Consider the following 12,282-nt stretch of genomic DNA (forward strand, 5'->3'; position numbering starts at 1 on the left):
GCTACCGCCGTGGCAACGGAGCTTGGCGGGGGTCCCCGCTGCTTCCCCCGCCGTCGCCACCGGTCCCCCTCGCACTTCCCAGTCTCTATCGCCGGCGCTCGCCAGTGCAAGGGATCTGGCGAGCGCTGACCAAAGACGAGCCCTGCTACATCTGTAAGTGGTCACGTCTGCTACTGTCCGAGGGTCCCTGGCATGCACCACACCCTCATCAAGGCTCCCAGGTTCCAATACCCATCAGCCCTTACGCCTGTGGTTACTCCCAGTCAAGATCTAACCACAGGCGTGACACTTTACTGTATATGTACTGTGTGCATTGTATATGTGGTGGGTGTGTGTACTGTGGGGACGATTCTGGTTGACATGCAACCTGCAAAATTCGCAGCTTTGCGTGTCATCTATGCGCCACTCACTAGAAGTCTGGACTCCTGCCAGCCGACTACCAAGCACAAGTCCGCCCCTCAGGCACTAGTGTAGGAGGTGTTCTGTAGCTGGAGTCAGTCCTCTTTCTTCAGGAGATGGATCCCTATCAGAAGATCCCCCTGTTCGGCGGCACGCTGCACACTTCTCTGCTCATGATAGGGGGGAATCCTAGTTACTGAAGCCTGGGAAAGGGCCTCACTGCGGTCTGACGTATCTGTTCAACATACCTCCAAACTGTTCAGATTTTCACGGGACTGTCCCTTTTTTTGGGATGGTCCTGCCCTGGGCTGGCAGTGTGCAGAGGTTAGGGGGTGGGGCAGCTGATAGTCCCCCCTGTACAGGCGCAGCGACAGGGGGGTCAAGGGGTACAACTGATGATCTTAGGGGCCCCATAGGCAGAGCATCGCTGTGGGCTGCGGCAGAAGTGATGTGGTGGTGTTGTGTTTGTGTGCAGGGTCAAGGGGGGCCCGCAGGGATGTCAGTGTACCGAGCACCAAGATCAGAGCAGCGGGGAATAGACTCTATACACATGCAGGGAGTCTGAGGGGCTGGGGGCAAGAAAGATGTCATCAGGAGGCATGGCTCATCGGAGCATCATCCCAACGAAGCCACCTTTTGCATAGGCCATGCCCCCTTACAAGATCAGTCTGATCTTGTGACACCCACCACCAGTGCGGGCTGGGCTGGGGGGCAGGGTGACATTGTGGTGTCAACATTCTCAATGTCGACCTAATGACTACTTACCATGGAAACCTCTTTTTCTGCTTATCAGCCCCCAATTGAGCAAATCGAGGCGCATCATAAGGGATTTTGAGACAAACAAACCCATATAGAAAATAACTGCTATATGTATGGTATACAGATGGAGCGCCTCTCAGCCGGGACTCGCCAGAATGCCCCTGCTGGCCAGCGGAGAAGCACTCCATCTGACTGGGGCGCGCGAACCCTGCCTGCCTCCACTTCAGGGAGATGGGCAGGGTTGGGGGGGGGGGGTGAGGGAAGTGGCGGGGAGCTCCGTCGGAATGGGATGCGTCTCATGCGCGCACATCCCCTTCCGGCGGCTGGCGATTGGCGATCCCACCGCCAGACCCCCGCTGATTGAGAGCGTCTCCATCTGTAAATGGTGCTTGCAAAATGAATCACCCCCTCACTGCCTACAGTATATGCATACCACGGGGGGTATTCAATGTTGGACGATATATCCGTTAGTCGGAAATATCGTCCAATACCTATTTGCTGCTGCAGATCCGACCTGTTCAAAAGTTGGATCTGCATTGTCGGAAACAGCCAAAAAGACGCAGGTTTGCCGATCCAGGACGGTTTTCGGAAAGTTTATAAAAGTCAGAAGATCAGAACAGACATTGAATTGGTTGAATTTACAAATGACCTACAGTATTTATAAATGACCTATTCACCTGGCATTGAATACCCCCAATAGGGATTACATTCAATGAAATTACGGCGATGCATTCCTAGCAAGTAGCAATCAAACACATTTGTTGAAATACATTTATACTTATTTAATTTCTGATCTCATTAATGTTTATTACTTTTGTTGTTTCTCCTGTAAAGCTGTGGACACACGAGTCGATCTGGCAGCCGTCGATTCGATATCAGGGGCAGGCGGAGTGCCTGCATCGGCTGGTGGGAAGGGAGTGAGGGTGCGGTAGGTGGAGCGGGGGCCATGCAGCTATCGTTCCGAGATACATAGTAGAAATACACTGACATCAGCGCCCGCCCCCAATTCAGCGTTCTGCCCGCCCCCTCCCCTCGGCCAGAATTCCGTATGCGAGGGGATGTGTTCGCATACGGAATTCTGGCCCGGGGGAGGGGGCGGGCGTCCAGTCACGCGGTGTTTACCTGTTCGCTAGGCTGTGATTACACGCAGCCTAGCAAACATTTCTGAATCAGGCCCTCTGTGACTATATTGTCAAACCATTGCAACCTATAAACATGCACCAGCCAATCAACTCCTAACTGTCATTTTTTAAACACAGTTGATTGGCTGGTGCTACTTTATTAGGCTTAATACATCTGCTCCAATATTTACTAATTGTGCTTTTAAAAAGAAACAAATGCAAAATATATAATTATTATTATTATTATTTGTATTGGGTTTCCATTATGCAGCAGCAGCAGCAGCAAGATCCAGCAAGGGTTTACCATAGATACATTTATACTGATGTATGTGATGTTATTTCAGGGAGAATTTGATAAGAGGACACACAGGCCTCCCTCCCTGAGTGCAGCCCAATTGCAAGCAGGCAATGGTTTTGCAGTGCAGGAGATGCTGGGAGTGAATCAGCTGTATTCATCTCTCTACCCATAATGCAGACAGCCTGACGTCAGATCAGCAGCAGCAGCAGCCTTGTCAGAGAGCAGGGAGGAGGGGAGGGGAGGGCAGAGCAGAGCCACTGCCAGCCTCCTATTCCCACACTTCCAGCAGATCTGGGAGGTACCGCTATCTGCCAGGAACCAGCATCACCTCTATAATGAGCTGGAGAGGCTCCTGTAACACCCCAGCAAGGCAGCATCATTAGAGGGATCACCCCAGGACCACTGCAGGTGTGTGCAATCCATTGTAGAACAAGCACCCTTTATCTAGGGTATCCCTGCAGGGTGGGGGAGGGAGGAATCAGGTGCATCACACAGAGTAGAAATGCATCCTTTGACTGAGGTCTGGCCAGCTTGAGAATGGATGATATTCCCCTCTAAGCTTCATCTCATGCACCGATAAGACAAGGGGAGAGCAGGATGTGTTAGAATTCATTGTGTATCAGATTGTAGTATTAATAGAATATATGTAAATAATGCCCCATTGCTTCATCAAGGTTGCATGGTGTTGCTGAGGATTCTGGGTGACTACAAGCACCGTACATAGGATACGTTTGCAGTTGTTACATCTTATTATTTACCTGCGCTAATTTGGCATGCTAACAAAAGCAAGGATGATCATAAATAATATTATACGTGTAGGAAGATACCGAGTGCTATAAAGGTCGGCTTAGACTGGGAATTCTTGCTTTTGCCCATGGGGAGAGGTGCTGCATTGCACTGGCACAAGTGTAGACTCACAAGGTGGCAGCAGAAGGCCAGATCCCCGGGCACATACACCTCTGTAAATAATGTACATGTACATTTATTATAAGCATTGCTGTAGAGCTAATCGGGAGTAAGTTCGTGCCCATGTGGTCCATACCAGACTAGTCATTTTAATGAAGAATTTAAACATTTAACGAACCCCAACAGTCTTAATATTGATGCACCTGATTCTTCCCGGTGTAGCCCGAGGACAGAGTCCCAATATTATTTAAACAGGAATTCCCAAGAAAAACAAATTGAAAGAGAACACTATAAAAGAGTAGTATCCCAGCTTTAGTGCCTGACATCCCCGGTGGGACCTGTCCTGCTGTCAAGATGATGGAGATACAGATTGACGATGGGGTGGTGTACCAGGACGACTATTGTTCTGGATCTGTTATGTCCGAACGGGTGTCGGGGCTGGCGAACGGTATCTACAGGGAGTTTGAGCGGCTGATCCAGTGCTACGATGAGGAGGTGGTGAAGGAGTTGATGCCATTGGTGGTCAATGTCCTGGAGAACCTTGATGCTGTGTTGACTGAGAATCAAGAACATGAGGTGGAGTTGGAGCTTCTGAAGGAAGATAATGAGCAGTTGCTGACTCAGTATGAAAGGGAAAAATCCCTTAGGAAACAAGCAGAGGAGGTGGGTACCAGAACTGTACATTGTCTACTTACTTGCTGAGTCGCTGACTCAAAGTTTACTCATGAGGCTATTGTATTGTATTGTGCTGGTTCCCAGCATTCCTTGCCACAGTATTGCTAGTAGGACATGCTAAAACTGTGGCAATGCATGCAGGGATGTGTAGTTTCACAACAGCTGGAGAGCCACAGGTTGGCCAGGCCTGAAATAGTGAGTCACTGGGTCACACAGCTCACACTCTACTCCTGAGAGGTCAAGTGTCAATTTGTAGGCAGTATAAGAAACTTTGCTTTTCAGAGTGCATTTCATAGGCAATATGTGTCTGGTGCTGGAGTAAAGCAGAGGGTCCCAAACTTGGTCCTCCAGGTACCCTAACAGTCTAGGTTTTAAGTCTATCCATGCTTGGCCACAGGTGACTTAATTATAGCACCTATACTGCTGAGCCATGGATATACAGAAAACCTGAAATGTTAAGCTAAGGACTGCATTTTGGAACCACTGGTCATTCTAGACTTTGTGTTCCTTATATGTCGATGTTCCGGCAGACTGTTGTGGCAGAATTCCTGGCGATTATTGTCTATTAGATAGATCACTATTATAAAACTTTGTTGTGCTTTTTACACCTCCTTTATACTTTGAACCCTGGGAACTGTCAAAACCCGGTCAGTGTTTAGGGTTTGCTGTGTTGGTATTGGCTTATTGGTTTCGTGTCTAAAGAAATGAGTCTTAAATAGAGATATACTAGGCCTCTGCACTGTTTAATAGTTCCTGAAGATCGGAACTTAGGGGCCAATGCAGACGCGTTCATTACGGGCCAAATTTGTCCCCGTCCCCAATGTTTGAGGTTTGTATGTGCGTATTTGTCACTACATACACACTGAAACATGTATAATATAATATTTTTTATATGTCATTTTAAACTATTTAGGAATTCTACCTAATGCTGAACAGAGAAGGGGCAATTCAGTTCCGGAGTTTCCAATCCTGCCTACTGGAAGTGCAAGTGTCCTCTTGCTTCTCAGGGAGGTGCAGGGGAAACTGGCAAAGGACAGGTTGCCCGAACTGGCTGAAATGCTTGTCGGCACATCTCCATGATTTCATTGGCCCAAAGAGGCATATGTCAAATAGCCTGCAAGATGAATGGAGATTAAGTAGATGGTGATAAAGGGGGTTATTCAGTCCTGATCATTGATCGATTTTCGAGCAACTGCGCGTGGGTATGGATTATAGCGCACATGCGCAAGGCGATATAGCGTCAAAAATCTAAATGCTGTTTTCTGGGAGTGTCCAGGAAAATGCAGGCAGACACGTCCCTTGCACAGACCGCGAAAATCATTTGATTTTCGAGTTGCAAATGGATTTGCGGATGCCCAACGATCTATTCGTAAGTCATTCTAAGGCTGGCGGGAATTAAGTCTATCTGATCGCAAGTATCTGCACATTCACACAGCAGTGATCTGGTCTGAATCAGACCCAAACTAACAGCCAACCCACTCCTTACTGTCATTTTTCAAACACATCCTGTAACATGGCAGCCAGGAGCTGATTGGCTGGTATATTATCTCTGTCCAATACATCGTAAATAGACCCCACTGTCTTTATACCTAAAAGAACAATTTTGTAAAAGGTAAAACTGTGTTGCGTTTACCGTTTTAAGAAATGATTTAGTAAATATATTTGCTAAATTGCTGAAATCTTGCGGTTGCCGCCATCTCACAGGTTATTATACATACCCCGATATACTGTATGTGCAATGAAAAAAAATAAAAAATAATAAGCTCTAAAACTTCTTCTAGAAGTTACATATTTTACTACTGCTATTTGAGGTTGGACTTAATTGATTGGAGCCAACCTGTTTATAATGAAAGTATTATAATTAATTGTAAGAAAGATATACATGCTTGGGTCATGTCTCACAGTTTAGTGCATTGCCCCCTAACCCCCCCCCCCCCCCCCAAAAAAAAAAAAAAAGCTTCATCGTGAAGATTTAATCCAATCAAGTCTAGGAAAATGTTATTGAAAAAGTATAAGGGCAAAGGTATGAGAAGATTTCAGACTTTTAATAGGCTCGTTATTGTTGTATAGTCTAACATAAATAGATACATTTGGAGGGGGTATATAAGGATGACCGGCGGTCAGAACACCAATGCCATCATCCTGAAGAAGGGAATCTCGGCATGGGACCCCCAACCCTCACTGCTAGTGGCTAACTCTAACCTACACCCCGCAGCCTAAACCTAACCTTCCCCTGCCTGCAGCCTAATCCTGTCACCCAACTAGTGCCTAATCCTAACTCTACCTTTCCCCAGCCTGACTCTAACCCACCACCCAAATTCAGCCTCCAAGATGCCGGATATCGGTATTCCGGCATCGGCATCCTAATAGTGTGTACACACGGTTCGATATGGCTTCCGATGTTGACGATATCGTCAACATCGGAAGCCATATCGCATACATATCGCATACTGATTGTATGCATTGTAAGGGCTTCCTAGCCCGATGCGCGCTCCCGTTTAAGGAGAGATCGGAGGGGAGATAGAGTGGGCAGCACACTCTATCTAGCACAAATCGCAAGCATATCGCATGCATCGTATGTGCCTTGCGATATGCTTAAGATGCGATGTGCTATACGATTTCCAGGGCCCTGTCAGTCATCCTGTTGTTAAGTCAAAATCGCTTAGTCAAAATCTTAAGCAAATCTTAAGGCACATAGGAAATCGCATAGTAAATCAAATAGGAAATCACATAGCAAATTGTATGGTAAAAAGTCAAAATCTTAAGCATATCTTAAGGCATATCTTAAGGAGTAGAGAAAAAAAAAAAAAAAGGGAAAAGTAAAAATCGGACAAAACATCGAATCGTACATCGGATCGCACAGAACATCGAACCGTGTGTACACACTCTAAGGCTTTCAAAGTTCTGGTGTGTATCTTCTGAAGGCAGCTGAGAGGAAGGCATCTGTATACTGAATGCCGGCATCCTGCTGACCGCATCTAATTTGGAGAATGTGGCATAACTGTGAATTTGTCTAGAACAGGTCAGGTCCCAAAACAGAGCATCTGCTATACAGAAGGGCACTTGGTAGGCAATGACCAACAGGCTCATGTTATCTCTCCCCGTTGGCCGATGACCAATACCATGGTATTCCGTGGTAGAGTTAGGAGAACCTCCTCTTGTTGGTTTTTCCATTGCTGCCTTTTCAAAACTATTGGAACATCTATTTTTACAGTAACCTCATAATTATGATGTAATGATACTATAGTTACAGGTTTAATCTTAGGGGCAGAGGACTTGGCTGCTCTGAGCTATTCAATAAAGTTTCGGGACCCGGCCAGTTATGGACCTTATTCTGATCCATGCGTAACGATGTGAATTTCGCAGCGTTACGTTTGGACCAAACGCCGCCCGCAGTGCCGGCCACCCCCACCCCCCCCCCCTCCTCGCCCGGGCCGATCTCTAGCATGGCTGCAAATGGATGATTTGCATTCGCAGCCTGGGAGAAGTCATTTCTCCGGCGCTCGCAGATCAGAGACAACTCTAGACCCACCACACACGCATCTCCTCCCGATTTACCATGGGAACGCCCAGCATTTTCATGGGAACGCCCATCAAACGCTGACTGATTGAAATGGATGGAATTAGAATAGGGTCCTACATGCATTCTATAGTGTGTGGTGAACCCACCACTTAGGGGGGTATTCAATGTTTTTCGTGCTCCCGCAGCCATCTCCCAACGGGCAAGATGGCTGCGGGGCCCTATTCAATGCTGTCTTCACCGACAGCACTGAACAGGGGTTCTCGGCAGAACGAGCCCGACATCACAAGCTGTCGGGCTCGTTTTGCCGAGAAAAGCCGGAAATAGGCGAGCTCCCGGCCGGAGCTCGTCTATTTCCGGCCTCAGCTCACAGGCCATGCCCCTTTCTCGCCGCTCGGCTGCCGGGACATTGAATCCCGACCCCGGAGCTCAAGTCGAGCAAGAATGGGACAGGGGCACGGCTGTCGAGCTTGCTCGACAGCCGTGCCCCTGACATTGAATACCCCCCTTAATCCAGAATCTATTGGTTAATGCACATTAGAATTGAATAGCTCAGAGTGTTCACCTACTGTAGGTGTGCTGTAAACAGCAGCTAATTGAATCTGCCCTTTAGGGGGGTATTCAATGTCAGGGGTACGGCTGTCGAGCAAGCTCGACCTCTGTGTCCCGTCCCGTTCTCGCTTTGCTTGACTTGAGATCGGCGGTTGGGATTCAATGTCCCGGCCGCCGAGCGTCAAGAAAGGGGCCTAGCCACGAGCTGAGGCCGGAAATAGACGAGCTCCGGCCGGGAGCTCGCCTATTTCCGGCTTTTCTCGGCAGAACGAGCCAGACAGCTTGTGATATCGGGCTCCTTCTGCCGAGAACCCCTGTTCAATGCTGTCGGGGAAGACAGCACTGAATAGTCAGGAGATGGCTGCGGGATCCCGACAAACATTGAATACCCCCCTTAATCTTTTAACAATAATACATAATTAGGAAAAAATAAGAACAAGTAGTAAAGCAAGGTATTGGTAATTAAAAACTGGAATAAAGGACAAAGGTGCCCTAGAAAGAAACATTGGGCCACCAATTATCAGTGGATCTATTTGAGTTTTGTTCTGAACGTTTCATCTCCTGAGGTGGAAGTTGTGCTGTGTTATCATTGGATAGTAATGAGTTGTTCTCTTCTGTGTCGCTTTGAAACAAGAATAGTTTGTCAGTCTTGCCAGAGATTTCACACAAATCTCCTCCAAAAGGCTAAAGCCCCCCTACACACTAGGCAACTCCCCGCCGACACCGATATTGGCTGCAGCAGGGACCTGGCAGGGGTGCCAGCACTATACACTTGCTGATAAAGAATGAAAGGGAGCAACGGCGGGGCGGGGGGGTAGGGGTGGGTGGGGGGTGGAGTGACGGTAACGATATATGGTCTAAGCCTATTACATAAATACACACCCGAGTTATTAATTTTCATTATTTTCACTAGTGGCATCTGACACAATTATCTGTAAAGACAGTATTTAGGACCTAATTCGGACATTTGTTCTGAAAGAAACAAAACCATGCTGCACTGCTGGTGGGTCAGATGTAACATGTGCAGAGAGATTTAGATTTTTTGTAAAAAGCAGCCGGTATTTACCCCGCACAGAAACAAAATAACTCTCCCAAATCTAACTCTCTCTGCACATGTTACATCTGCCCCCCTGCAGTGCAGCATGGTTTTGTCATTTTGAGAAAAAATTTGTCTTGCGATTACTGTCAAATTAGGGCCTTAGACAGGTGGGTTTTTCAAGTGCCACTATAGCCACTTTCCCATGAGCCTGTAGGCCAGAGTGCGTCAGCGCGTTGCGTTTATAGCAAGTGAATGCAAAGGGGTCAATGTAAAGTCCTTCACTAACCCTGTGTCTAACTGCAGGTGTGAGTGCTGCTTACAGTCTGTGGTGTTCGGTGTGCTGTGCTAGTGGCACTTTTATTAGCAAGGGAGATCCTCACAGCCCACAGTGCCGGTTCACAGTGGCTGTGCTGTCATCTCTCCCCACTGTTTGGCTCCTGGTCTCCTCTACAAAAGACTAACACTGCTCCTTACATCTATAGGGCTCAGCATGATGGAACCCCAGGTCCCATCACATCATTTCTCCTGCTAGTGGAGGCATGCGAGGGGGTGTGTTCTTGTATGCATGGTACCGATGGAATGTGGCGGTGGGTATCTGGCCAGGCGGCTTCTCAGGGGCTCAGTAAGCTGCGATGTTTGCAGCTTACTGAGCCAACATCCTATTCCTGTAACATTAGGACTCCATTTATTAAGGCAACACAACCCATAGTATCTGTGGTTACTGTCTATGGACTTATGTCATTTACACAAGCTTGTCCTGCTTTCCATTGACGTGTGTGTGTGTGTGTGTGTGTGTGTGCAGCACTGCAGAGTGGTGCAGATTTGGCATTCTTCCATTATGGATCACTAAGGAGACGCGGATCTGGCGAGGCTGAGTGACGGTTATCGGTACATGCCGTACCTTGGAGTTATCGTTCAGTAGAACCCACTCTGCGCTAGATTATGTGGAATACTTCTACCATTTGTGTGTGTTTATCATTATGTTTACTTTCCCCACAGGATTCTGCATTTAAATATTAATTGACTGGGAAATATTATGTAAATGCCTGGCAGTGCTCCAACTGTGGGGATTATGTGCTATCCTTGCTGACGTTTGGTTGGCCTTTTATGTACAGTATAACTGTTCCTATGACTTACACATTAGGATGTGACACACATACTTGTCACCTGGCTGTCCATGGCACGGGGACAGGGATCGCAGTTTTGTCATTGGCCTGTCTTTTGTGTTCATTTTCTGGGGATTTTGACTAAGGCGCACACTTGTTCCTGTCCTCAGGTCAGTAGAAGGCTGAGTATTATAGGAGTTGTGTGTATTGGGTTTATTTACTAAGAGGGGAATTCTATTGAAGGTGGGATGTTGTCTATAGCAACCAATGAGTATCTAAGTTTTATTTATTTAACACTTTCTAGAAGGTAATAGGTAACATCTGATTGGTTGGCCATAGCAACATTCCATCTACAATAGAACTCCCATCTTAGTAAATAACCCCCCCCCCCCCCCCCCCATTTTGCTTAACTGTATGTGTGTTCTACCAGAACTCTTGAAGTGACATCACTAACACATACTTGCCTACCCTTCCGGAATGGCCGGGAAGGTCCCGCAAACCCTCTCCTGGCCCCCTGGGAAGGTGGGCAAGTCTCTCGCATTATCGCCACAACCCCTGCTCACCCCTTTCCCCCGCGGTATAAAATTCCAAATTTCGCGGGTCCGCGGGCGGCGCAAAAATTACGCAAATCATGTCATTTTAGCCCCTTCCCCTATCCACGGACCTGCAAATTAATGCGGCTGCCTATCCTGGGGGGTGGGGCTTGGTGATGTCAGCCTTGCCCACCCCGAAAGGTAGCCTAGTCCCGCCCCCCTTTCACTCCTACTGTGAGAGGGGTCAGAGTTCACCCAAATGTCACTACATGACAACGTGATGACATAACGCAGTTATATTCAGCTTTATATGTACAGTAGTACATGGGCCTGGCGTATGCAGGGTAACATCGGCAGTGCCAACTTGTCACACCCATTCCTCATTTCACCCTGCTATATTTCACTGTGTGAGGTGCAATGGTCCTGCTCTTGGGATACAGTCACTAGATCTACAATAATTAGGTGGCCAAGCAATATGTCGACATGACTGAAGGTAGACATGACTGAAGGTCAACACAAGCAGTAGGTAGACATGGGGAAGGTCGACAGTCAAAAGGTCGACATGGGGTTTTTCACTTTTTTTTTAGCCGACATGTGCCGACAGGCAGTATTTCATGCCCTACCACCCACCTGGGCGTGGTGGGAGAATAAAATAGTGTGCCGAGCGTAGCGAGGGGACGCGGTGCTACGTTTCAGTGTCCATGTCGACTGTGTTGAAATTCAGGACATAAAAAAGTAAAAAAAAAAACATGTCGACCTTTTGGCTGATGACCATCCCCATTTTGACCTAATGCTTGTGTAGACCTAATGACTCTGTCGACCTTCAGTCATGTAGATCTTTCTGCGCGTCGAACTTCAGTCATGTCAACTTTCATGTATGTCAACCTAGTGGTGTCGACGTAATGCTTGTCGACCTAGTTGCTGTCTATCCAATGATCCCATTCCCTCCTCTTCAGCGTGTTCTCTCCAGTTGCTGCAGAGCATGCCCAGGTTCCCATTAAATATGTATGAGATGGGCAGACCGCTGCCATTTATTATTATACCATGCTGCAGAACCAAGGCAGCTGCCTAGGGTTCCAGAACAGAGGGGCACCTTTGACTCTATCACAAAATGGTACGTTTTCAGCGTAGCCCAACGGCTGCCTAGTGTAGTCAGCGTAGTGTCCCCGTCAGGCAGCTAGTCACCGTACTGTCCCTGGGAGCTGCAGCTCCACCCCCGGCATCCCTGGCAAGCCTAGTGAGCGCCTCTCACACAGCGCCGGTGCCCGCAGGATCCGAAGAGTGGATCGTGTGGGCGCCGGTGGAGAGGCGCTCCATCTGTCTGAGATGCAGGAGCGTCTCAGATGCTTGAGCATCTCAGTAAGTATTGCGTCA

General features: G+C 47.9%; 1 protein-coding gene across 11 annotated transcripts in view; it reads left to right on the top strand.

Annotated features, from left to right (window-relative positions):
• The first annotated feature begins 2,793 nt into the window (after positions 1–2,793).
• Positions 2,794–12,282, top strand: part of MAPK8IP3 (mitogen-activated protein kinase 8 interacting protein 3) — an 81,896-nt gene continuing 72,407 nt past the window's right edge. For 6 of the 11 annotated variants that reach the window (XM_083152846.1, XM_083152851.1, XM_083152850.1 and 3 more), the window contains exon 1: positions 2,794–4,146. In XM_083152846.1, coding sequence (XP_083008972.1) covers positions 3,838–4,146 — 309 coding nt within the window. In that variant the 5' untranslated portion in view covers positions 2,794–3,837. The remainder of the gene's footprint in view (positions 4,147–12,282) is intronic. The other 5 variants (XM_083152848.1, XM_083152852.1, XM_083152854.1 and 2 more) reach the window with 1 other exon arrangement.

The sequence above is a fragment of the Crinia signifera genome, chromosome 7 (genome assembly GCF_055691185.1).
Source record: "Crinia signifera chromosome 7, ASM5569118v1, whole genome shotgun sequence".
NCBI lineage: Eukaryota > Metazoa > Chordata > Amphibia > Anura > Myobatrachidae > Crinia > Crinia signifera.